This window comes from Ciconia boyciana, chromosome 8 (assembly GCF_034638445.1).
Source record: "Ciconia boyciana chromosome 8, ASM3463844v1, whole genome shotgun sequence".
Lineage (NCBI taxonomy): Eukaryota > Metazoa > Chordata > Aves > Ciconiiformes > Ciconiidae > Ciconia > Ciconia boyciana.
In genome coordinates this window covers 16,146,449-16,173,666 of record NC_132941.1, presented here as the reverse complement: position 1 = coordinate 16,173,666, position 27,218 = coordinate 16,146,449, and the positions used below count along the sequence as shown (strand labels likewise).

Sequence of the window (27,218 nt, the reverse complement as noted above, 5' to 3'; positions counted from 1 at the left end):
ACCAAGTATGTACTTGTAAACATTTAATTCTGTGGAGTAAAGGGCTGGAAGGATTTCATCTTTGCTCTTCATTGACTTGTCAGTCAGAATCACCTCCAAAGAACACAATCTAAGATATAATTAGTGGTTCTTGCTCTTGGGCATTCAGGGTCTGATACAAAGCAATACTCTGCAAAGATCTGGTTCTCATGTATAGGCTCACTGCCTTCCATTAAGACCTTAAACAACAGAAAGAACACCAGAACAGACACATGAGTCAATCTAGACCAGTATTCTCTCCAGTGGCCATAGTTGATGTTTATGGACAAAAAGGGGAAGAACTACTATGGGGCAAGACTTTCTCCATTACACACTCCCAGCTCTCACTCTTTTTCTTCCATGAATGTATCATCCATTAATTTCTCTAATCCTTTTTGAATCCATTTATACCTTTGGCCTCTACATTATCTGGTGACAATAGGTAATTACACATTAATTACTGAAGCATAACATTTTTGCATGTGAAATTGTGTTTATCTGACTGAAAACAAAAGAAATCCTACAGAGTAGTTTGGTAAGAAACTATTTTGTGAAATATTCACTTTTCAGTTATGGTACTTTTGATTGTAGCTCCCCATTTTCCCCTCCCCACCCCCAAAAGAAATAAGTAAGGTTATATAAAAGGGTGTTTACAAAGTGCGCCCTCACTAGATTGTTTTCTAGCAAGCAACAGCTTTAAAATCATGCAAATTAGTTTGATAAAGCAGTAACTCGGAAAACACTCAGACTGTCTACAGGGTCAATGAACTTATACAAAACCTGGCAGCATAAGTAGGCTGACAAGTTCTGGTCTTTTGAAAATACTGAAAAAACTTGTTCTTCTAAGTACACAACTAGTTAAAAGCTCTGAAATACATCTTTGTTGATGCTTTAAGTTCTCACATACTGAAATTTCAATAGCATTTATATATTCCTTTAATTTTTGCTTTTAGCATACAGCAAAGTTTTACTAATTAGCAAGCACTTCACCAGTGGCTCCTTTTTGTCTCATTTCCCCTTTCTGGAGCTGAGTGAAAGCAGCTGAGGCATGCTGGGGAGTTCAGGGAAAGGAATGTTGATTTGTCTGTTCTTTTTCATCCAACCGCCTACACAGGGCTGCACAGTAAGAGAGGACTGCAGCAGACCCACACTGTACCTGAAGATTTCACTACCTAATCTACCATGGTTTGCTCTACTTTCCCAACACAGGAAGCATTATTTACTTAGAAGTACACGCACACATACACAAAAGCAAACAACCAAATCCCCCAGATCTACATAGATAAATATACACATAAATACATATATATATATATGTATTTAACCTAAGAGGTTCAAAATTAAGTTCAACCTACACTGATGCAGTAATATCTAGAGATCTGCTCCAGCCTGCTTTTTGCTGCTTGTATCTTAGGATACTGTTCCAGCCACTAAAATTAAACTAAACTGGTATCCTCTCTCCTTTTTCAGTATGTATTTCAGTAAGTTAGCAAGACGCTAGGTGAATATATATAAAAGGTAAAGAAGTATAAAGGGCAAGTTACAAGTATCATCTTCATTAACCTAATTTAAAATCTTGGAAATAAATTGGGTATATAAGTAAAACCTGCCTAAAGTTCCAGCTGCCTGAGCGACTAGCACTTAACCAGCAGATCTCCACAGGTCTCTAATGACCTTGGCATCATTACAAGGGTTACACCTTCACATGAACGAACTGTTCCCAAACAATTTCTCTAACATGTTAAGTACAAAATTCCTTTATTTCACCTGGAAGGGGTATGTCTTAAAAAATACCAACAATAAATATATACACTCTCACACACACACATTTTCAAGAAGGTAGGAAAACTCCCTTAGTATATACAGGGAACTTTACTGTATTTTAGTTGGAAAGTGGGCATTTTTCTTACATATCTTCTAGGGAGAGTAGAAAAAATTTTCTTCACAATGCACATTTCACTGTAAACTATTGTTTCAAGATCTTTTCAACTTGTTTCGGATAAGACTGAGAAGAAACACAGGAGTATCTATCCTATCAGTTTACCTTACACAATTGTACTATACAAATAAGGCATGGAAGATCACCTTCAGGATATCATTCAGGATGACATTAGAAAAAACAATACATGAGTATCTTCAATTTGATAGTGAAATTTAAACAAAGTCAAACCACACAAATACAATTTAGATATTCCTTGAGTAGAAAACGCACACATAGCATCACTTCTCCAAAAGAGTCAAATTACACAGCTGGGTTTACATAGAAAAAAAAGCCTATATTCATTTATCCCCAGTGTAATGAGAATTGTATGCAGAGCTCTTCACTGGCATAAATGAAGCTTCTGGTTATAATAGCTTTTGGCAATACATGCTATATCCTGTAGCGTATTGCCACAGAAAGTTAGGGTATCAAAAAACTCTGCGCCTCTTCCTTTCTCCTATTCTCCACTGTTAGTCTCATCTGGAACCCCACATCACCTTGTACCTCCCCCTCCAGGTCTTCTCTTGGGAAGAGAGGTCAACATGATAGAAAAGAGCCTAGGTATCATTAGAAAGGATATGCAAAGGAAACAAGCACTGAAATGTAGTTCTGACAGACCTTGTAGCGACACTATTAGGGGAGAACACGGTGGAGAGAGATCCCCATCCATATATTGAACAGTTACATAAGGTTCAGGCCAGCAGCTATCAAATCATACATGGACACTGCTGAAGCAGAAATAGACGGTTGCATCCTTTGACTATGGAACCCTACCACACAGCCAGTGTACTCAAACAGCCCCAAGCAACTAGAAGGCAATATTACTCATGTAGAGACCATACGTTAAACTTACCAGTCTGTCATTAGAGATGGCCCACTATATTCTGCATAAAATTCCCCTAATAAAACATGCCAGTAGAAGATATGAAAACCACTGCACTGAAATTACAGAGAAATTACTATGTACATTGATAAATTCTGAATACCAATTATTGCACTTCATAGGCTAAAACTGAAAGTGGCAACAGCAAAGACAGTTTAAACTGTACAACAGATGGTATTTGCTAACAGCCAGTGGTAATCCTATTCTCTTTGGTTCTGTCTACATGAGCAAGAAGGCACAGCTTTCATTTAAAATTCAGTGACTGGCTCACACATTCAAAAAAGGAGTTGAAAGCTGTTTGCAAAAGCGTTGAATTAGAGTGGGTTAGAGCGATGAGGATGAAAGCAGAAGGATAACTGAACACTATAGGGCTAGTAAGTACGAATGACGAAAAAAAAAGCCAGACAGGGAGAACTAGCATGTACAGATTGTGCTGTGGATCCATACCCTTCTGTCCACACGATTAATTTGGAATGGTGCTGTACATAAACAGTGTGACTTAACAAAAGGTCCTTAAGGCTTGATGACACTACACCAGTTAATGACTCCTGTTGGTACCCATTCATAAATCCTTTATATTGCTACATTTAATATTTGGGGATGTTGGTAAAGTTTTGGCAATCAGTCAGTTTAATTAAGTTTATATAAATTTAACCCATGGTAATAGAACTGGGTAAAGATCACAAAGTAATTATTTAAGCTGAATATGGAACACTAACGTTGTTAATATAACATGATCTTTCGTTCACAGAATTGTGGATCAGCCTCTTGAGAGAGTTGAAATGAGATTATGTACATAAAGACGTACAGAGAACATAACAGATAAAACTGGTTAAACAAGACTCCTGAAGATAAGAGCTGGAACGAAATACTGTATATTCAGACATATTTGCCATACAAACACCCCCCCTCAAAAAAAAAAAAAACAAAACACCAAACCACAAAAAAACAAAACCAAACCAAACAACAACAAACCCCAACCCCCCCAAAAAACAGGGGGGAGGGGAATTGTATCAAGCATTGAAGTGGGCTCTCCGGATCTTAAAATTAACATATCTCAATTCCAAGACTGCAGTTTCTTCCCTATGATACATAAACCACGCTTATTTCTTTTTACTCCCACTTGCTAATTGTGGCAGTATGTTTTCACAAACCAACTTTTAAACTATATTATATTATGGAATTATATTTATGTAAGGTAAAAACCCTATAGCATTTTCCTTGTTATGTTTGTTTGCCTGCATTTGCTTTGGTTTTCCTTCCAATCTGCCTGTCTTCACTCTGTCTTCCAGGGCATTCAGTGCCTGCTATTCCCTACGTTTAGCCCGTTTCACATTCAGATTTCCATCTCTTCAATCTCTGAAGGAATAATAACTTCCTCTTAATACCCACATCCTTGCAGACTTCTTAAACACACACATACCTTCTTCTCATTTATTATTTTTGAATACATGAAATATTTTATTATGCTTTCTCAAATGTTATCATGTTTAAACTCATGATTTAAGACTGAGCAAGCCTTATCAGCAGACTTAAGCTACAGAGATTAGGTAAAAGAAGCTGGAAATGGGTTGCAAATTTCTGAAGAAAGCTGAAAAAAACAGAAAGAAGCCTGTCTGGAAGAAAGAAGACATAGCTGTAATGATGAGATCCCACAATACAAAGTCCTCTGTGACTCCTAGAAGATAAGCTTCTGCATTCTGACATTGTCATTGTGCTATACTACACATGCAGTAGTTTCACTTATTAGCCCAGCAGTGGACCCAAACCATCATGAATAAAACAAGTTATCAAATCCTAAAAGAAAGGTCCACTGCAAAAAATCAGTTTCTGACCACAAAAAAGATCAAACATGGAGGAAAATAATCTGTGGCAGTCAATAACCACTGAAATTTTTTAATAGTTCTCATACATTTTAACTCTGAAGCTTAAGGATTAGTCAATAAGCTTGAGAACAAGTCAAGAGTTTACAGTGAAAGAGGCTGTTGCTGCAGAAATAAAGGAGTGCTGCAGAAATGAGTGAGGCAGTAAGAGAAAGGACAGTTTCACAGCTAAAGTACCCAAATAAAGCCCTAGAGAATCTGGACTCTATCCTTGTCTCTGCCAAATTGCTCCTGAGGCAAGTCACTCAACCAAAACTTCCAGAGGGGATAACTGCATGCTCCTTAATTTCCTTGGATCTTGATTTGAGACACTAGGGTTTGGTTTCCAAAGTCTTGAGTGCACAGTTGCAACTGAAGTCAGCAAACACTGTACCCTGAATATACCAAGGACTATCTAATGGTTAACATTACATTAACCTTGGCACCTCAATTTGAACATGCACAACTAATGGATCCTTTTGACAGTAATCTGTCTACCTCTTACTTTCCTATACTTAATACGGGGAATAACATTACTCATGAGCTTGCAGCTATGCTAGGAAAAGGAATTAAAAGTTTGTGAAATAATCAATATAATTCTTTCTTCAGAAGTTTTTAATAGTATTGTACTGAGTGTAGGAACAGACCAAAGTGTGAAAAACATTGATAAATGAAATATTCTAGCATTGTGTTTAAGCGAGTACAAAGCTACTTTTAACTCATAACAGATGGATGAGAAGAAAGTGAGAGAATGCATGCACATATATATGTGTACCATTCGATTTGGTATGTACACCTGATTTATAAAGTTTTACCTAGTGCAGGTCTGCTTATCTGAGCCCACATAGTCACAGCTGCTGGAGTTCATATGCATGCAGCATTTAGTTTTCAGCTTTGGGCCTAAGAAAGTTACTCTCCATAAGGGAACCTGAGCAGTGAAATTCAATTCCCTCACTTCTCATCCTGCTCCTTTCAGGTGTTTTGCCTAAGAAATGAATCTAATAAAGTTTGGGTTTGTGTCCTTGTATATAGTTGTATACGTGTCCAGAAATATTTTTAAATACATTAAAATTAGTCAACACCAAGTTTAAATAAAACAATAAATATTGTTCCAACTCCTTTATTGCAGAAATCTCAGTAAAGCAAATATATTTATATACTATTCTACTCTCAACTTTGGTGCAAGCAGTGAACAGACTTAAAGAATCAGAGATGAAGCTCAGTTAGTACAAAAGGCATCAAAATCCTTCCCACCACCCACTATTGTGTAAACCCAAAGAAACTGGACAGAACACACAAACAGGGTCTTCAAGATGCAAATGAAATATTCTATTTCAACCTGAATACAGCAAAAAACCCCTTGGATAGGAATGCAGAAAATGTTCTGTGACTCCACACCTTTTTTTACCACACCCTCAACACTGGCAAGGACATGAGAGTGGTTGTGTAACTGATCATTAAAAAATGGTTTTGGCTGACTTCAGTGTTTCAGCTGGTGAAATTCCCCTTTGGCAGTGACTGCACAGTACGGGACCTTTAGAGTCCTTTTACAAAATACAGGAAGAGCTAAAGTGAGGGGAAGCTAAGTATCTCATTCACAGCTTGTTAGAGTTGTTAAATTTTGACAGATTCAACATTTATTAGGCACAACTCAGCAAAATTTTCTAAAAACCTTTACATTGCCTTTCAGAATCAAGTTCAACTGAGTAGAACTTAATTCAACCCATTAACTGTTTGTTCTTTAATTGTCATACTTGAAATACAAATCTAAAGAATAAATCTCCATTCAAAATGAGCTAGAGCACAAACAGAAGTTTTTTTAATGGAAGTAACAGACTTTCAAATACTCTTTCCATATTCATACTTGTGGAATCAAAGTAAATGACACGATAATCTTCCAAAACCTTCTGAAAAAAAGGGAATGGTACGGCTGCTCACTTCATTCTATTCCTGGTGTGGAACTGTTAAGGTATCAAGGAAGACATTGTCTGCTGAAACCAACTCTAAAGTCTCATGGGCCACCTTTTTAGGTTGATGCTGGACTAGTAGTTTAACTTCTTGAACTACATGTAAAATGTTTCATGTGGCTTCAGGGATTCAGATCTACCCAGCTCCCTGAGACGATCCTGAGGGGGTAGCAGTGATGGAGATATTAAATGCCTTTCCATTGTCTTTTCCTCTCCTTTTTGTATATAAACAAATCAAGTTTAAATAACACAACTAGACACTGATTTCTCTAGGTAACATGCAGGTGATTTCCAAAGAAAGAAAAAAACAAAACCAACCTACACCCAAAGACTGACACCCAAGGAAAAAAGGACAAATATACTCAGTCTCTCCGTAGAGACGGCCCTTTAATTGTAATCTTTATTAGCTCTTCAGTAAAGAGAGCTTCTGAAATCAGTATTATTCAGGTATAGTCATCTAGTTTTTAAAGCTCATGAATGCAAATAACAGGTCTTTATTTCTGTTTGTAGTTCTGGTATTTTTCCCCACAAGGGCCTTTAGGCAATTCTTCTAACCTCAGACGCTATTTCTTAAAGCGGTTGGAAGCCCTAGGATGAATGACACAGTAACAGTGGATAGCACAGATAATAAAATCTCATACCTCTAAAAAAGGAATGTGAAAACTCCTTAAAAGCAAAATGGGAGTGTTAGGCTACCATACCACCCCCTAAAAAAAAAACAAACAAAAAAACCCCCAAGCTTCTGGAAAAGAGACTAAATGGCCTGAACGGCTTTACTACCTTACACTGATAATATTAATTCTTCCCATCATCTCAAAATGAGGCTTAGCCTACTTGAACACATGGCTATGCCTTTGGAAGTTAACTATCATTAGTTATCTATTAAAAGGGTCAGTGTGTTTTTATCTCTCAGTGAGGTACGCTGCAACCAACCTGAATCATCAGCTGTACTTCAAGAGATTATTCAGTAAGCAAGTGCACAAATTTACAAGCAAGTCAGACTGTCTTTCCTTCCATTTCAGCTAGAGCCATTCTATTAACTGGTTAAAAATTATTCACTTGTGACAGTTTAGAGACAAGACTTGTTTTCTTGCAAGGCCATGTTCACTGATCTGCATGGTATCATATCCTTAATATTATTTCCAAAACTACTTAGGTTTTCATTTATGAGATGCAATGAAAGATTTAAATGCCTACATTTTAAAATTGAGAATGCACCCTCCCCCCCTTTTTTTTTTTAAATACAGAGCATATTAAACAAAATTTCCCAATATAGGCATGACCTAACATTTACACAGTTACAAAATCCAGAGCCAGGAAAGTATTAACCTCTCAACCAGTAGCTATATCATTGTCATATTATCCTCCTAGCTATGTATCATGACATACTCAGACTGGCTTTTACTAACAGTTTTTTCAAGGTCAGAAGTTGTTGCAAAGACTAGAGTAAAATATTAACTAGGTCTGTGTTCACATTGTACCATACTGAATGGACTTACACAGCCAAACACTTCACACACATACACAAACAAACATACACTTTCACAGGACAAACCACCTGAACATACATATACTGTCTGCTGCTGATAAGGATTAGAGATCCTCCTGATGGTATTAAAGAAGCATCTGACTGCACAGGCTCTTGCCAACTTTCAGAAACAAAACATCCCCACAAACAACCAAGCCCCCTTCCCAAACCAGACTAATTGAAATAGTCCTGGCTGAATAAGGTTCACAACGGTGAAATGACTATTACAGATAAAACAGATTTTTTTTTTTTTTTTCTTATTTAGATGTGGTCCAATCCAACTCAAACAGAACTTCACAGGACAGTTTTGGTCAGAGGCTTTCTTGACTCTACATACAGGATAAAAACCACTCAGTTGTAGTTTCATGGTACTGTCTGCATACAAACACACACATCTCCCCACTAAATAAATGGAGGAGTAAATTGCATGGAAATGAAAGACCAGAGGAGCTGGAACTTAAAAAGCTTGCTTTAGCACCAAAGACAAAGTCACCAAGTTACATCTTGAGCGTGCTTTAGAGGCATGTTTATTATTCTTGTTGACAAGACAGCTAATATTCCATAATTTGTTTGGTATTTCATTTAATGGGTGCCTAAAACATGCACGATGCTATTACCAAACAACTTCCTTTCCATGCACAGAACAGATACTTACAGCAAAACAAATCAAATCTGTGTCCCAGATTTTCCATATGCAGTTCTAAAATATGTGTTTCCAATAACAATGCCTATTTAAGGAGTGCCTGCAGCCTTCCTTCCACCATCACACGTCTGTCTGTGCACCCTCCCTTCTCTTTCCCCCACTTCATCTGTGTTTGTAGGACCACAATGGAAATCAATCAAAAACATGCCAGGCTTTTAGAGGGCTGGTAAAGGAGGGCAGAAAATGAAAGAGGGGGGGGCAGGTCATGAAAGAGGAAACATTGACCTGGACCAGTCACTCCACTATTCTTTGACTCTGTATACAGCTTAGATCAGTTACCAACCAGCTTCTACCCTTGAAACAAAAATGTGTTATTTCAACATGGCAAAGGCTGCCTCAGGCAAGCAGAGGAAAGAAAAAACCCACCAGTGGCATTTGAAATCCTGATTCATCTTCTCTAAATTCTTTCCAATTGTTGTGTATCTTGTTTGAGGTGAATGGACTAGACCCAGACACAGCATTCAGGATGCAGATTCAGATGAGTTATGGATGTATGTATACAAGGCATAATGATGTTCTTATGCCCAAGTAATTCCTGTCTTATAATTTGCTTCTTTTACTGCCATTAAGACAATGTTTTTATAGACCTATTTATTAGAATCCCAAGATTTCACCTTAGAGTGGCACAAGTTAGTTGGGATGCTATTGGTTTTTTCCATATATATAATTTTACAGTTACATAAATTAAATTTGTCTATCACTTTATGTACCAAAATGTCTCTGCGATGTTCCACAATCAATTACGTCTTCACTTTACCCTGAGTAGCTTGGGTAACCACTGTTTGGTGTTTGTACAGCACTATTCCAAAATAGGTTCTCAGAGTATACTAAATGTAGTTATGTTTCATTTAAAATTTAAACTATATATGCCAAGCCATTCCTACAAGAAAGGCATACACAGTATATATCAGTATCATTTACAATGCTTAAGCTAGTTTTTGTTAAGCTTCTGCTCTATGTGGGAGATTTTTACTAGCTTTGAAGAAATATATTATCAGGTTAGGTAGAAAAAGACACAATATTCACTTTCATTTCAAAGTTCTTTACAGCTCTGTGCTAGATTCGCCTAAATTCACACTCACTTCATACAGATGGGGAAAAAACAAAAACAAAACCAAAGCAGCCTATCATCTACAATACTCAAAATTTTATATTATATTCTTATTTTAAAGAAGTACAATTTTAGTTTGTAACATGTACAGAGGGTAACCACTGTCTTTTGCTGTTCCTACCACTTGCTCTGGTAAAATTCCTTCTTCTCTTTAATCATATCACATGTCTTAACACATACATGTCAGTTAAAGCTCACATGACCACAAGCTTCATTACATTCTTAAATGTGTTGATAAATGAATCAGCTTCTAAACTCTGAGTGTCTGTTCTATCATTCTGAGGACAAGGTCAGAAGTATGATGAACCCTGAATAAATTAGTCAAGGTCAGGCTTAGATAAGCCTCTTCACAATGTGATGATTACAGCTTTTTCTAAATAACATAATTTGTGCAGACTGCTTCTCAAAACAGACATAAATTTGACAGTGCTGTGCAGTTTGCAACTGCACTCCCAAGCTGATACAATTTCAGTGGAATTTGAACAGTACTAGTTGCAATTTGCTACAACCTTTTACCTACAGTATTACATTCCAAAAGCTATTTCTAAATTTTACTGAAACAGTGGCACTTCATCTACAGTGACAGAGCACTCATGGTTAAGTAGTAAAATTCTGGCCTGTTGTGTTGTATGGTCAGATTAAATAATATAAATGTTTGTACTACCTTAAAACCAGGAGGGGTTTCATATTCATTTCTGCTCTAACACTTGCGGTGATGGAGAAATCCATTTTTAATTAGAAAGACATTCATTTTTTAATTTATTATTAAATTAAAGGTAATTATTACCCCACAGAGGTATGTTATGGAAGAGTAAAACTTTTACTATTGTTAAATGGAAATAGTCTGGTCTCAGTCTTAATAAACAAGCAATGAAGTTAAGAACAATCACAGCCATCTCAAAACCACGACAAGCAAAAAAAGTAACACAAAAATGAGTTAAAAAGGTAAACTGTAACAAAGAAAATCAGTATCTTAATATCTGTGGCTTTATACAACAATCTCTATTTAAAAAAAAACCCAAACCAATCTATCACCACATCAGCGAGCATGAGAACAGAAATCACACGTGACAGACAACCCCGCTCTGTTCTCCTATCAGATAACCTTGAGTATGTTTCTAACATGATTTCAAAACAGACCTATGTGGCATTCTAATCACACAGACTAAATGCACTGTACATTACTTGCCAACCTATCTGACGTCTCCAGCAGCTGAAAAGTTATTGTATTCTCAATCAACAGTATTGATTTAACACTGGCACAAAAATTACTTCCTTTCTCCCTGCAAAAACTTCCTTTTCAGCCTAATACATACCACAAAACACCTTTATTCAGTGTACCAATTTGGATGATACAGAAGTAACATAAGAACTAACAACCTTGTACTTACAGACTCCAATATACCCTATCTATCAAACATCAGTATCCATATTTTCTGTATGATAAACCACTGTTAACAGCATTTACACACCTGTTTTCCTCATTAAATACAACAGAATGGCCCTTTCCACTAATCTTCAATGTAAATTTATTGTATCCCACCATCCACTATAAATCTTTCCAGCTTGCAATAATACAAAAAAACCCAACAGGTCAAGCAGCTTCAATTGTATAAAACATGATTTTTCACACACACTGTTGGGTATTCCAGATTAATTACAAGACCAATAATTAACATCATATGTAAGATCACAGCAGATCACTCATCTAAATCCCTGCAGACTAGTTATACTTTCCTGATAGATGATATATCAAACTCAACAACTAATCTCAGCCAGCAGGCATGGAGATAATGCTGGGCTTCAAAAAAATCATTAAGGGTATTAATACTAGCAAGATTTAAAAAAAAAACCAAAAACAAAACAAAACAAAAAACAAAAAAACCCCAAACAAACCCATACAAACAAAAACCCCACACCTTCCAATTAAGCATTATAAAAGTTTTACTTAAAATAAGAACAACAAAAATCACTTGAAGTAAAATTGGAAAAGCAGAACTGGTGCTTAGAGCAACATTAATTAAATTTCACTTTCGAACATCTTATTAAATTTACTATTAGATAGACTATGTCATGCAAGCAAATAAATGCTATTTATAGCTATCTCTAAGCCACAGCAACCCAGTCATAGAACCATTTCCCAGACTGTGTTATTGTTATGCCAAACAGACTACTCTTTCATTACTTGTCAGTCATAATTACAGTTCCATAATTGAAATACAGTAAATTATCATGCAGTAACTTTGAAAGATGGTTCACTGAGGATAAGCTGTCACTACAATTACTGTATAATAAAAAATGATAATTTAAATGTTCTACTTTTCTCTCAAAGAAAAAAATTAATTCAGTTCAAGCAGCTCAGATGAGTCAAATATCTCCATGATGATGTAAACAAAGAGAAACAACACATTTAAGCAAAGCCAAACAATCTCAAGTAGAAGTCCTAGGCTGCATAAACAAACCAGTGTATATAAACTTTTCTAACCACTGAAGAAAATTGCATATTTAAAAACAAACCTTTAAAATAATACTCTTTATCAGAATTCAGTTATACAATATCTATCCAGCATCTTCCATATGTGCTCCTATTTTGGTCATAAAGCACGTAAAGCTTTGGAAACTTCTTTCAAGTTTCAAGCTTAATTTTAATTCAGTTCTACATTATGTTTTCGGCCATGACTAGTAGGATAATGGCAACTCACCTAATACCAATGAGGTGTGGGTAAAAGATATAAGTTAGCATGGACATTTCTAAGCATAAAACTGAGCCTACAATTTTGACTTACATTGGCCAAGTGCAGTTTGCCTTTAGAAATTTTCTCAAATATTTGACAGAAATAAAATGAGGGAAGGGGATACAGAAAAGACACAAATAACTGGCATTGTAAAAATAATGCTCAAAATTTTATGAGAACTGTTCCCTTACAAAAAAAAAATCTTCCAATAAATTCCTACCTGCTGTCTCTGCAAAGGTAACTTCACAAAGGACATCTTTTGGAAAACAGTAACAGATATGCACATCTGAAAACTGTTCCTATTCTCCCCCTCACAAAGACTTCCTGCTGATGCTGGAAGAGGCAATTACTTCAGTTCTGTTTTCCTCCTGCCTGCTTCCAGACACCCACTCCCTGCTGTTTCCCCTGTGCTGGCACTCATTTGACCATTCAGTAAACAAGATAAGGTCAATAAATGAAAAGATCACAAAATAAAACAAAAAAACCCTAGTGGTAAGTAGTTCAAGAGACAAGGTGGGACAAGGTAACCAGGGAACAGGATGTGACACAAGGAGCTGAAGGTAAAACAGCAGGCTCCAAAGAACCGCAGAGAACTGCTAGAAGCTCCAAAACAGTAATTTCAACAGCATCAGTGGCAAACCATGCTCGCACTCTTCAGGGCATCCTCAAAGTTTCAGTGCTTGCATTTAACCCAAGACAAGCAAATGGTCCTCTGTACTATACTCCCATCTATTCCCTCTCAAAGTTTGCAATGAAGGAAACGTAGTAAATAACTGCTTGAAGAAAGGGCCACAACTTCAGCTGTGATAAACAATCAAAACGTTATGTAAGTGTATCAAAATTTATTATCAGCAGCTAAGAATCTCCTAGCCCAAATTTTTACCTATTTATTTTGCTAAGAAAATATTAGTATCTGAAAGCATCCAGTATGGGACATCTGTGAAAGGTACGATTTTTCCCTGCAGAGATTAATTGTAATTACTTATTTCACCTCTGTTGCTTTCTCCAGGCTCTGTTGTAGATTGAGCAATTCTTTATCGTGTTGCTCTTTAAGTTTATCCATCTCCATGTCATGGCTAGACACTTCTTCTTTTAGTGCTCCTTTTAAAGCTGTAAGCTCTCTCTCTCTCTTTCTCAAAATCTCTTCTTGTTGATCTTTTGCTATTAATACTTCTTGCAGATCCTGCTTCATTTGCATCAGCTCCTAAAGAACAAAATTAAACACAATGGCATGACAAATAGCTCCAGCAGATGTTCTGTTTGTGTTTCAGAGAAGGAAAGCATCTAAGTATAAGCTCCCCAAGGCCAACTTCGTTTCGTATGACTAACATATTTTTGGGGGCTTTTATAGTAAGCTAAAAATTTACTAAACCCTAAGATTATTAGAAGTATAACATATAGGTGATGTTTTAGATAATGGGTAAACATATCTGATGCTGCAAAACTATGAAAATATTTTGATGGTGTATGTTCTGCTGTCTGTAAATAAAGCAGGAGCCTTTTAACAACTCCCTCAGTCCTACCTTCTGTACCAAAGAGGCAGATAAGAACAAAGAAAAACCTTTGTTTCCCACACTGTAAGAGAAGTAAACCCAATAATAATTCCTTGTCATCTTTTCTGCCGGAAAGAATAAAGAAAGTTGCTTCTGCAAGTGCTGAAGACAAAACAATTGCTTCCCAACAGAGTCCATGGCTTTACACCCTTCCTTCTCCCACCATGTTCCCCCTAGAAGTCATTTCCCCTCTCCAAATTGCTGGGAAGGAAGAGGGTAGCCAGTGAATCTGAAGAACAAATACACACATTCATGTATACAAACACAGAATAAAATAACAGCAACAATAAAAAATGTACAGCTTCAAGAATTATCTCACTTGGTATTTCTCAAGCTGTGAATAATTGCACTTTCAAAAAGAATGTAAACTTCCCCTGCGCTGAAGCAGGATCAGTACGTCTAAACCATTCCTGGCACACATCATCTACTCTGTCCTTAAAAGCCTACTATGAAAGAGATTTACTACCATCCAGATAGCCATGTTCCACTGTTTAATTGTCTATATTGATAGAAAATGTTTTCCAACACCTACTTTAAATCTCTGCAGCCAAGTCTCTTATTTCTTACTCTATCTCCACACAACATAGGGAAATTGATCACTATCTCCTTTATAGCAACAGTGTAGGAGATGCGCTTTTGACCCTTCCCTCACTCCTCCATTCAGATTAAAGTAGTTTTTTTCAGTACTATCACCATCATTCCAGATATTCCCCTATTTATGCAAAACTTTCAACTGCATTGCCTGAGATTTAAGACAGTAATTTAAGAGAGTAATCAAATCTCACCTGCACAAAACGAAGGTAGTTATTCTACTCAGCATGTCTTGCATACAAACATCTTTCATGTTCCTGAGATCTACTGTCTATGCCTTTGCTCCCTATTTTGCATTTTAACATTTAGCTTCCATTTCTTAAGCTAGTTCTTTGCACTAGTATTAAAAGAAGTTAATTGTTTGGGTACTACAAAGTATTAAGATAATTCTGAATTCTAATCTTCCTCTTGAACCATTATGCACTGATACTCTCACCCACCCTTATCGACTAATTTAATAAGCAGTGTTCTCTATTTCATCATCAGTATACTACTATAACCACGGCTACAGCAAATTCCTCTTTCATCCCAAGGTGACAGAAAACCCATAACTCTTTTCTTCCTCTTCAGACTCTATCCCTTCTCTTCTCTCCCTGGTTCCATCAATAGGGAGTCAACAATTTAGAGACTGCTTTAGTGAGTTTTTAATTTTCTTAGTTGAATTTCATCTGGCCTTGCTACTGTGTACACCTTCTTTAAACTGATCTTCCCTGTTGTGACTCAAAATCCTATTTAATTGTTAAAACTGACTGAGATGATTATCTGGTAATAGTGGATAACTCAGCTGTCCCTCAACCATTATGTTATTTTTTTCTCCTATTCTATAAAACAACGGTACTTATACTTTGTATTCCTTTTAGTGTTAATGTAGTTGTTATAACATGCTTTCTTAGGTCACCTAATAATGGTATGTTGTTTTGGATTGACAGAATGGGAAAAGCTAAGCCATGTATTTCTTCTACCTGTATCTCGGCTCCCACTTTTTATACAATTCTTTTGATTTTTTCATCCTCCTTCTGGAACTTTATAACTAACCTCAATCAGAACTTCTTTCTCCCCCTCATCAGTATGTTTTGCGTTATCCAGTTCATCATGCATCTCAGAGAGCTGGTCTTGAAGATCTCTGATCTCAGTTTGGTGTTGCTCCTGCTCCATCTTCACTTGAAAAAGCCTCATCAGGAAAAAATCAGACAGGATTTTTTAATTTGTAGAAATACTGATTTGTTCTTTCAAGTACTAAAAAGATACAAGTATCTATTCCCATGTTCCCCACAAGGGAATGGGATATAATGAGGTAGAAAAATGAAATGTCAGAGTGGTAAAAATGAGAACCCTTTTAAGTAGGTATTTAAGTGGAAAGTTGTATTTCATTTTAAACCTGGTACTATATTCGTGACTAAAGCACTCAAGTGTTTCCATATTTTAAAGACTTGAACTATATATAATGACCATGAAAAATTAAAAGCAATTCATGCTAAGAGGAAGACTGTAAATTCAGCAATCTTTCTTTTCCTTCCAGATATTCTAAAAACATGCCTTTTTAAACATTAGAAACATTTCCTACAATAACAAACATCACTCTGTCTGATTCCATTAACATATTCTGAAGATACAGGTACTTTTAATCTAAAAGGTTTAAGAAAAGGTACAAATTCCAATTAATAACTTTTCTAGAATTAACTCACTCCTCTAGGTTTTGCCTGAGTTCCTTCTCGCTTTCTTCCAGCTGCCTTTTTAAGGCTTCTTTTTCACATATACTTTCATCAAGTTGCAACTGAAGATCTTTCAGGCTTGCTCGTGTAGCATCTCTCTCTTCTTTGGAATTTTGCTGATTCTGAATTTTGTACACCAAAAGTTAAGCAAGATAATAGACTAAACATAAATAAAAAGCTCTTTTTTATTATATGAAAGAAGCCATTTCAAGACTTTGATATTTTTCAGTTGTAGAAGTGCTTATTAATTTATGAATATTAAAAGCTTGGAATGTTTATTAAAACACACAAAGCACTGCTTTTCAATTTTTATTAGAAATGCAAGAAGTGAAGTCTCCTCAGTACTATCTAATCAAATATATCGATTCTTATCACAGACTTGAACTGCAAACCAGAAGAAGCCAAGCTGTCCTTCTCATGTCTTCAGAGTATGGCTGTACTTAATTACTTTGAATTCAGCACTGCAAAAATAATGCTGTGAGTATTAAACAGCAGCTAATGAGTAATACAGTTTGTCTCTCACTCCATGTCTGTCTCACTGCAGTCAACAGATTAATATTTACCTCTGTAGATACCCAAGAAATTTTATGTGCATGTGCCTAACATTTTTATTCACTGCTCCAAACTCCTTCTCAAATACTAAGAAAGAGATTTCTTAAAAAGGGTAACTATGCTATGAGCAACTACACTTAAAATAAAAGGTCTTCTGTAAAAGCAGAGGTATATCTGGATTAAAGAGAATATGAAGCAAAAACGATTCAGCTGGTTGATCAGTTGTCACTTACTTAGAAAAGTATATTTGAAATAGTCAATCGCTTTATACCAACAAAGTTCCGTACCCTAATTTCTAGATCCAGTTTTTTCTCTAATTCTTCCACTTTCCTTTCAAGTTCTGCTTTTTGTTCCACTAATGCTTTTACTTCAGCTGAAGAATCCGAAACCTACGATTAAATAGAGATGTTTATTCCCACAGAGCCAAGACGTTCTTTGACAATTGTTTTTTAAAATCTAAAGTAAAGCTACAAGCAAAGCTAATAAAGTGTAGCATCAACTGCCTGAGCTCACCAGGAACTTTTCATATGGGTCAAGCCAAGCTACTATTTTCAAAGGAACCATGATTTCATTTTCATAAAACTTCTTGGTAATTGCCCAAGGCAAGTTGCCAATAATACAGAAAATATACAAAACCTAAAGAAAAATTCAAATTAGGCAGCATATGAATTAAATCATGAGTACTTGGGGCCAAATTTGACTGAGATATCACCAATTACACAAAATGGACATCAAAGGGATTCATGCTTATATGTCAAGACAGATTTTCAAATGCTGTTTTTTGGTAATTTCTTAAGATGTGTTTTATATTTTCATTTTGATTAATTATAGCCCAGGATAAAATAATCATCAAAAGTAAGCATTTAATCCTTCTTATGCCATCGCTGCAACCACTGAGCATTTCTTCACTTTGCTTTAGAACTGAAAAAACAGTGCACCACATAGCAGGAAACAAAAACTTCTCAGTAGGCAGATCGTCAAATGCCATTATTGTAATATGGCTGTTAAACAATATCCTAGATTACTCCTCTTCTAAATTACAAATTAAAATGCTCTCTCCACTTATATATCTATTTATATCACTATAATGAGAAGATGTTCCACCATTATTTTTTAAAGTTATGTATGTTAGCTTTTTCTTCAATCCAACAACCTTTTGATGTTCACATTAAGTTTGCATCTCTCTCCTTCTTAAATGTAGAAGCGCTCATGGTAGACTCCTTTACATTCTTTTTTAATTGTTAACAAAAAGATTTCCTATAAATCTCCTCAGTGCATGATTAAAATTAAGCTATACTACTGAGGGACTACAAGAATAGTCTAACTGAAGTCAGTGATGGGATTCAAATTTTTAAAGCCCTGCCTGAACACGGTATCACTATAAAACAAGCCCAAGTAACTTAAAAAATTGCTTTACCTGCGTCTTTCCAGCAGCTCTTGACTTTAAAGTCTGAATTTTCTCAAAAACTAAGTTGACTTTCCTCTTTGTCGCATCGTCATTATCAGCACTTCTAAAACACAGACAGCACAAGCAAGCAAAGATATGATCAAATGTACTATTTTGTTAACATCAAAACAAATTCAGTGTACAAACTATTGAAAATCACCACCATTAAAAAAAAAAAAAATCTAATATGAACCAGTCAGAAAACATCTTAACTATGATTTCATTAAACCCTTTAAAGAGGGGCTGTTAAAAATTTATATTCTAAATGTTTTCTTAAAAAACCAAACCAACACAACAACAACAAAAACAAAAAAACACTGAACTTCTTAATTGCAACTCTTCTACAAGACTGTAGCTGCGGAAAGACAGGTATTCAGCATGTATATTATCCAAACATACTGAAATCAGAAGTAATTAGTATTAGGTTTTTCAAATCCTGACTACTGCACCATAAAATAACACTTCAACAGCTCCCAGAACCTGCTATATCAGGAATGCAAAGAAGTTTAAGTGCATCATGTATATTTTAATTCAAATGAATAAAATATATAAATGAATAAAATTCTCCTTCCTTCATCTTTCAATAAGTTGTCATTAGAAAATACCAAGTAAAAAAGAGTTACAAGTGGACAAAGGATTAAATGCACAGCAATAAGAAAGCTTCTGTCAAACCTTAAGAGATAACACCTTTTTGTTGTTTAAAAAAAATCCACAAGCTTAAACTCACATGAGGTATGATTTGAATTCTTCATGAACCTCCATATCACATAAAGTTTAACTCCAGATGTATTTAAAAGATAAAACATATTCTGATTCACAAGTGTCAAGTAGATTTAATCAAATCCTGTACAATACCTTATGTAAGTCCTGATTGCCTAGGTATTTTGAGATCCTATAATGCCTTAAAGGACACAGCTGAGATACAGAATTATGAAGGACATTTCATTTAGTTATAGCTTTGATTTTACAGTTTCACATTTTCAATGTAATAGAAAATAAACACAGAGAAAATACAATCTCCTCTCCAAAAGTTAACTATGTTTACTAACCCTTCCTTAAGGTAATTGTAAAGTATCTGTTTAGCAGTCTCTTCATTCGTTTGCTGTGCAAGATCTTGCTGCCCTTTTAAGAGATCAGGAGTTGCCTAAAAGGACAAGATAAAATGTCAAAAAATATAATCCTATGAGGGTTGTAAATACAACCTGTATGATTTAAGTTCTCCATTCTATTCTATTATGAAAACATTTATGTACTGTGGACCTAAAGTTCACAAAGATCCACTGGAGTTTTGGCTTAGTGCAAGAAGAAAACGTACTCCACACCAAAAGAAAGAAAACATAATTTTGCATGGAGTTACATATATTTCAGCATCGTACTTTTATGCATTTATGCTTAAGAATCATCATAACATCATTTACAATAATCTTCTTTGGCCCCACCATCTTCCTTCACCCATACAAGAATAAGCTGTTTTACAGACCATGTTTTCTATGTCTGCAACTACAGGAATAATTTTTGTATTTGCATTTCTCCAGAACAACTCTGCTATCCCTTTTGGAATATTGTGTGATGGGAGTTTGTTCCAATGAGAAGCAGAAAAATATGCATTTTACAATATGACAGTTTCAGTATGCTAGAGTACAAAACACAACTTAAAGAGTAAATTCAAAATTACCTGTATAGCAGGGATGGATGAAAATGTTTTTACAGAAATCTTCTTGGCTCCTGAATCAGGTGGAATTGTGATTCGGTTTGGCAACAACAAAGTAGAAGTTACTGTTCTAACTTCCTCTCTCTTATTCTGTCCTGGGAGTGTAGACGACCTAAACATCAAGCTCTCTGTATCAGCTCCATTTTGTTTACGGTATTGCAAAGAATTGAAATCGCTGTTCTGAGTGTCTTTATCAGGTATTTGCAGTTTTCCAACACTTCGAGAAGAAATCTTCATCTCTTTGGAAGGTGACTTTCGATCTCTGGATAACTGCTTGTGAAGGCAAACTTTAGATGGTCTCAGCAAGTTCTCAGTTGACTTACCCAAGCTTTTACTGAATTCACCTAAATAATCTGAATTTACATCAAGCCCGAATGACAAGGCACTATCAACGCTTCTTGATCTTTTACGATCATCTGGATGAATTCTGTTCCTTTTTCCTGACCTACCTCTTCTGTGAGGATCGACTTTCTTATCAAACTTCTCAATTAGCTGATCTACTCCTGGAAGTGAACCAGTATCAATATCACGGCCAGTTCCAGGCAAAAATGGGATATATCTTCTGTTTTCATGCCGATTAACGTTGTCTGCATAGATGGCATACTCTTGATCATCAAGTAAGAATCTGTATAAAGAATTGGCAGAAGTGGGAGTAGCTGATGAGGATGACGATCTTCGTGAGTCATCCAATACTGGCCCAGCTGAATCTTGTCTGCGGAAGGGAAGAACATCTGGTCTAGGTTTTCTTGTCTCTGGATAAGCAGTGGGACTAACACATGGGGATCCTCCTGCAGACGAAAACGATTCTGAAACACACACTTCATTGGGGCTGATAGTGCTACTGGGACAATCCAACAGCTGCTTATTTTGGTCTTCTACTGATCTGTTCAAATGTATCTTTTTTGAATTTGCTTTGGTTGGCTCTGCAAGATACGTATTTGTTTTCTGTAGGGACACTACTTTAGATGAGGAAATCCAAGGCTTTGCTTCAGTTTTGTCTTCATCTGCAAAAGACTTAGATTTGCTGCACAGAGAAGATTGGTAATTATCCAAGTTCAAGTTATTTTTTTCAGGATCATAAGGCTGTAAAAGTTCAGGATGTCTTTGAAAGTTCAACAGATTGGAGGATTTTGTTGTTCCACCTTTAAAATCTGATATTCCATTTTCCTTTTCATCCAGATTGGTTATCTTTAGGCTTTTAAGCATACAGAGTTGTATATGCTGTGTTCCAGGAAACTTTGTGCGTTCACTGTTTTTGTCCTCCAACTTAAAAGCAGTATTGGAGTCTGTGGCTGGCTTGCTTACAGTCTGAGAAATGACCTGCTGTTCTTTTCCAGAAGGAGGGGGATTTTCTGACAAACATCCTTCTGTATTGTTTAGTACTATGTAAGGATGTCCATCAATTCCTTGGACTCTAATACTGACACCATAAGACCCCGTCCTAGAATTTTGTGCATTTCTATTTTTTTGAGTCTCCTCACTTGCAAGTTCAAGAGTGACATCATAGTCCTGCTGCACGTGCTTAAAACCAGCAAAATATGGCTCCATGATTACCAGAGGATTACAGCTGAATAGAAGAAAAATTACAAAAACGTCATTGTTTTAAATACTTTAGACTATTTCATTAATTACTTTATTCCACCATTCAGTGTGACTATGAAGACTAATAGTAATATGCAGAGAAATCAATATACACCTGGACAAAGCCCAACGCAAATGCATTGTGATACAAAGACAAATGTCTGACTGACTGATTTTGGATCAATGTAATGTTATTTTATGACTGTAAATGTTAAGAAATAGCAGCAGTTAAGATTACCTACACAGAGTTGGTGCTAGTTGCTTTGGAATAAAATTACTTCAAATATAAGCAATTCTAGTACAATTCTTTGAGTCAAAGTAGCTTTTATTTTGGGTATCTCCACTATATTTACTGAAAGACTGTACCCTTCACAAATCAATGACCATTTTATAGCCAGCAGTTAGTACCACCATATTAACATTTAAACATAAGCCCGGGAGAGCAAAACTCAACCAGACAGTTTTAGGTTATGACTTTTAGGTAACTAAAGCACTGCAAGGAAGGTCAATATCCTCATGCCTTTGAGTTGCATTTTTATGTACCTGGTTTTCAACATTTGTTTCTAAAGACATATGAAAATAAACTTTTTCATTTATTATCTCATAGTCATCCATAAGAATAAACTTTCCTACAGTTTAATTTAAACAATCCTCCAGTTGTGGTCTTGTTCCAGAAAACTCTAGTTGCTATTTTAAAACAGGTACTTTGCTGAGCAACAGAAATGGAAAAATACTGCTAGTATTTACAAGGCTGAGAGTACCTTTTTCAGAAGCAACAGGAATGCTAACTCCAGCCTATATGTGCCAAAACTGTTTCAGTTCTAGAAAACAATAAATTAAACCCTATCTGCGCTTTTAATGTTAAATGCCATTCTTTCTTTCTGTAAGAGCTGGTTTTGTGGGTAGTTTTACTTTACTACCTGTTGCATATTATGAGCCAACTGTCTAGTGGCAGAGGCAATGCAGCGACAGTAAGAGCGGTGTCTATAAAAGAATGGAACACAAGACTTTGTCAGACTGACTAAACCTTGAGGGAATAAACTTTTGAACTGAGCTGGAGAGCTGAGTAACCACTGAAGCCTGACAAAACCGAGATCACTAAAACGACGGTGAATAATCATCAAGAGGAAACTGAAACAACAGGATGTCTCATGGAAAAACAAACCTCTGCAGCCAGTTTCACTCTCCTGTGTATCTTAGCATGAACCATCTCCCTCAGATATTCTAATCAACAGTAGAATTATCATTTTTTCCTGGCCGTGAATTAGAAAGTTTGGCTCAATATTCATAGTATGCTAGTTTCCAGCCAATTCTTCCTTCTAGCAGGATAGCTACCCTCAAAAACCTCTTCCTCTCCCTAAAGACTAACTCCAGCTCCTCCTCAACAGTAGGCTTACTTCATCTGAAGGAATCAGTGTATCTTTCTCTAAATACAATGCCAGATATCAAGTGATTATTTTAATGAAGAAAAAAAGCAGTCTCACTGTCAAAGTATTCCTTAGATATTAAAAGATTTGGTGAACTAGTTAAATTCTCCAAAATTAATTCAGGGGTTAAATTCACTTAGTAAAGGGAAGTAAATAGACACTATGAATTCGATTTCCACTTAAGACTTCCTGGAGTAGGAAGAGAAACAGAACAAGGGAAAAGCAAAGATGAGCCGGAGAAGGCTAAGGGAAGTGGAAAAACGAAGGAGCAAGAACAATGGAAGGAAACAGCAAGGACCAATACACTTAATTATCCTGGGCCTCCATTCTATGTATTTCTCCATAATTTTTTACCTTCTTTTCTGAATACTTGTAACATCTTACATTAATTACACTGTTTCAACACACAAGCTGAGACAATAATGACAAAGTAAAAATAGCAGAAGCTGATTCTAATCACCCAGAGACAATGAAGAGATCTCCATTGATTTAGTGGGTTTTTGACCAGGGCACTGAAATCAGCTTCTGAGCTGCACTGATGGTGGCTGAGAAAGCAATGGAGGAAAAAGAGATAGCACTGTACCGAGCTCTAACTTAGAATATACACTGTAAAGGAACCAGACCACACTAATCTAAGGAATGGTTGCTGAAGGTGGAAAAGAAACACTGCTCCCCACCCTGTTCTTTAAACTGTTGAGTGGGTCCAGCTACATTCATCAATGTCTCCAAGTTGTTCTTTGTTCGCTTAAGGCAACAAAAAGGAAGTATTTTTAAAAGTTCAAAAGTTCTTTTCAAATAAAATAAGCATTTTGAAGCTTTTATGCTTTCCATTTTTATATTACTGTTATATTATATGATGTTGATCTGAAGTTAGTACTACAGGTATGTAATGAAATAAAAAAATTAAATAATTTCAAGTTTTAGCAAAATAAAAATTATGAATTAAAGTTTCTCAGACTTCTAAATCAACTCTGCATGATTGTCTAGGGAAAAAGTGTTAACAAGACATGATTTTGTAACTGAAAATTACTAAAAAAGAGACTTCAAACGGCCCATGAAAAAAGCAACATAATTCTCTATCTTCTAAAGAGCAAGCGTTTAAAGTGTCTCAATTAATGTTTTCAGAAAATACAAATGATTCAGAACTCTAACTTTATAAAGATAAATCTAGTTTGCAGAATACAGTGTGTTCATACTACTCTGAGTAAGATAAAATCACTCACGGCATATTTGCATGTGACTGTGTAAGTGAAAAAAAAACCATGATTCATACATAGTTGGTAGCATACATCTGCAGGAGATGAATACGTGAACGTCTTTAAAAAGGCTCTCCACTTAGCAACTCTAGCAAGATTAGAAACGCTGCCAATAAGTTTAGACAAATTACTTAGTATATGAAAGTTTACACTACAGTTCAAAAGCTGTATGTATTAGCAGACCTATAAAAAGAGTAAAGTTCATCTGAATTTGCCAATAGTGGCAACAATTAACAAACACAAGAAAAAGGGGTCAATAAAAATAAACTTAAAACGTAAAATAAAAAAAGATTCAAATCAATCAGCATAAAGAATAGATAAGCAATAAATTACAACATGTCAAAGTCAGGGCAACTGCAAAAGCTGCACTTTCAAACATGTTGCAAAGTTGCTAAAAATATTAAATAACCGGGGGGGAGGACACGGGGGGGGGGGGGGGGGGGGGACGACACCAAAAAACCCAAAAACCCAAACCACAACAAACAAACACAAAACACCAAAATTGCTAGTGTACCGTGGAAACAGTATTTAGGTTAATAATCTACCTTAAATTAACCATTAATATATTTAATTTGTCTCTAAAACTATAAATAAATAAGTGTATTTGTCTTCATGTGCATTATACTAATAAAAACAATTTTACTATACAAAAGGATAAAACCTTGTAGAAATCAAAGTGCTAAAATAACAATTTTTAAAATAAAACATTTTATCTTTCTGGAACTGTGAAAAAAATTATATATAAAATCCCCGTTACATCCACAAGAAAGTAAGACAGATGGCCCTGCTGTTCAAATAGTTGAAGGCTTTACTTAGAGTTCCTATTCCATAGGATGTCAAGCCACAATGGATAATACTCCCATGAACTACATAATATCAAAAAGTTATTTTACAATACATGAAAACACTGGTTTTGTAATATTATAAACATTTTTAAATTAAAAAAAGCACTGCTGGTTTTCCTCACACCCAGCCTTTCTGATGAAAACCTAAAGCCTCTAATGATGTTAACTGTTTAATTACAGTTACAGTCATATTTCTATACACACATTGTACAGTCGGCATCTCAGGCTTTGGCAGGTTTACAGCAACAGATTAAGATGAGAGGACTGAAGCTGTCTGCCCCACTCCTCTGATGGACGTCACCATGTCAAAAATGAGAACATCTGAATACTATGATGGCTGAGTATACACCTCAGTCACAAAAATTTGCAGACTGGCATACTCAGGTAAATGCAATTAGCCTTGTGTTCCATACTATTAACAACTGAAATTCTGACATCTAATACAGTGGAGGAGCTGACAGCTGGGGGCACTGACAGCTACAACTGTCCAGTTTTAATCTTCTTTAAGTCCACTGAAGCTCTCAAATGTTACGACAGAACAGTTTGTTTACTCTTAAGCTTACGAAAAGAGGTTAGATATTTTAACAGTAGTTAGGAAGAGATTCTCCCTGTTTGTGGGGCTGCTTGTTGTTTCCTTGTAGTTACTTATAAAAAAAAAAAGTTGGTTGGTTCTTTTTTTTTTTAAATAGAGGGTGATATAAATTCTAATTCCAGGTTTTCTGCCAAACTAATACTTTTAAATAATACAGTCTTGCTAGTAATTTTATTTGCTGTCTCAGAGGCATTTAAAAATACAGTTTTCAGAAAACAGAAGCAATGATTCTGCATAATTCTTAATTAGGTAGAAGACTGTCATTCTATTATTTTATAAAATCAGTTCTTATCTCGTATTCGTGAAGCAAATATTGTCACAATAGCATATACAAATTAATCAGGACATAAGAAATAACTACTTAAATAAATTATTGTCTTTTGAAAATATTCTACTTGCTAAAACAACAGATAATATAATCAAGGACGTACAACCATCAATACATTTCAGAGATTAAAAGTTCAGCTGCAATTTACAATAATGAAAGTATATTGACATCTTTTGATTGGTAACTTCATCTGCTGTTCATACCAAGCCAAATTTTATTGAGCAGCAAAATTTCACCTGAAAACTTGCAAACAGTCCAGAAAAGAAATAGCCTGATTTTCTACAGTTACACCGTATAAACTTAAACAGCTGGATTTACCGATCAACAAGTTCAGTAAATCCAGTCATTACCTAGAGCAAGTCCAAAAGAACACAGAATTAAAGATTCAAGAAACACGGCCAGGCACAAACAAAGCAAATTCACTAAGTAACACATTAAGTTTTACAGATATCATTGGAGTGTATTCACTGTATGCCCCAGATAAGTTATTTTATTTGAAATTTCAGCGAAAGAGTAATTTCCAATCAAATATCTGCTTGAAAACTATCAAGAGCTGAAAGAAACTGACTTAATGAGTTTACCATAGACTCAGCCTGAGCCTACAGGCCTAAGCCTTTGTATCTACATAGGCCCTTCCTCACTCTGAAACCCCACGAAAACCATGTGTAGTCCCTGTGTGGTCACATTCAGTTTCATCAGGCTACAGGATCAAGTTCTTTAAAAAGTTCCAAATATGTCAGTTTGAAAGATGCTTACTTCACTTCAACATTGTATGTTACCAATCGACTTAAAAAATGTAAGCCATAACACACTATCCCCAAAAGCAACAGTTCCA

General features: G+C 35.7%; 1 protein-coding gene across 8 annotated transcripts in view; it reads right to left on the bottom strand.

The window, feature by feature from the left end:
- Nucleotides 1–27,218, bottom strand: part of CGNL1 (cingulin like 1) — a 64,658-nt gene that overhangs the window by 25,667 nt on the left and 11,773 nt on the right. For all 8 annotated transcript variants that reach the window (XM_072869227.1, XM_072869230.1, XM_072869231.1 and 5 more), the window contains exons 2-8: nucleotides 20,319–21,921; nucleotides 19,693–19,787; nucleotides 18,614–18,707; nucleotides 17,484–17,585; nucleotides 16,618–16,766; nucleotides 15,968–16,103; nucleotides 13,780–13,992 (exon numbers count right to left, since the gene is read on the bottom strand). In XM_072869227.1, the coding sequence (XP_072725328.1) occupies nucleotides 13,780–13,992; nucleotides 15,968–16,103; nucleotides 16,618–16,766; nucleotides 17,484–17,585; nucleotides 18,614–18,707; nucleotides 19,693–19,787; nucleotides 20,319–21,902 (2,373 nt within the window). In that variant the 5' untranslated portion in view covers nucleotides 21,903–21,921. The remainder of the gene's footprint in view (nucleotides 1–13,779; nucleotides 13,993–15,967; nucleotides 16,104–16,617; nucleotides 16,767–17,483; nucleotides 17,586–18,613; nucleotides 18,708–19,692; nucleotides 19,788–20,318; nucleotides 21,922–27,218) is intronic.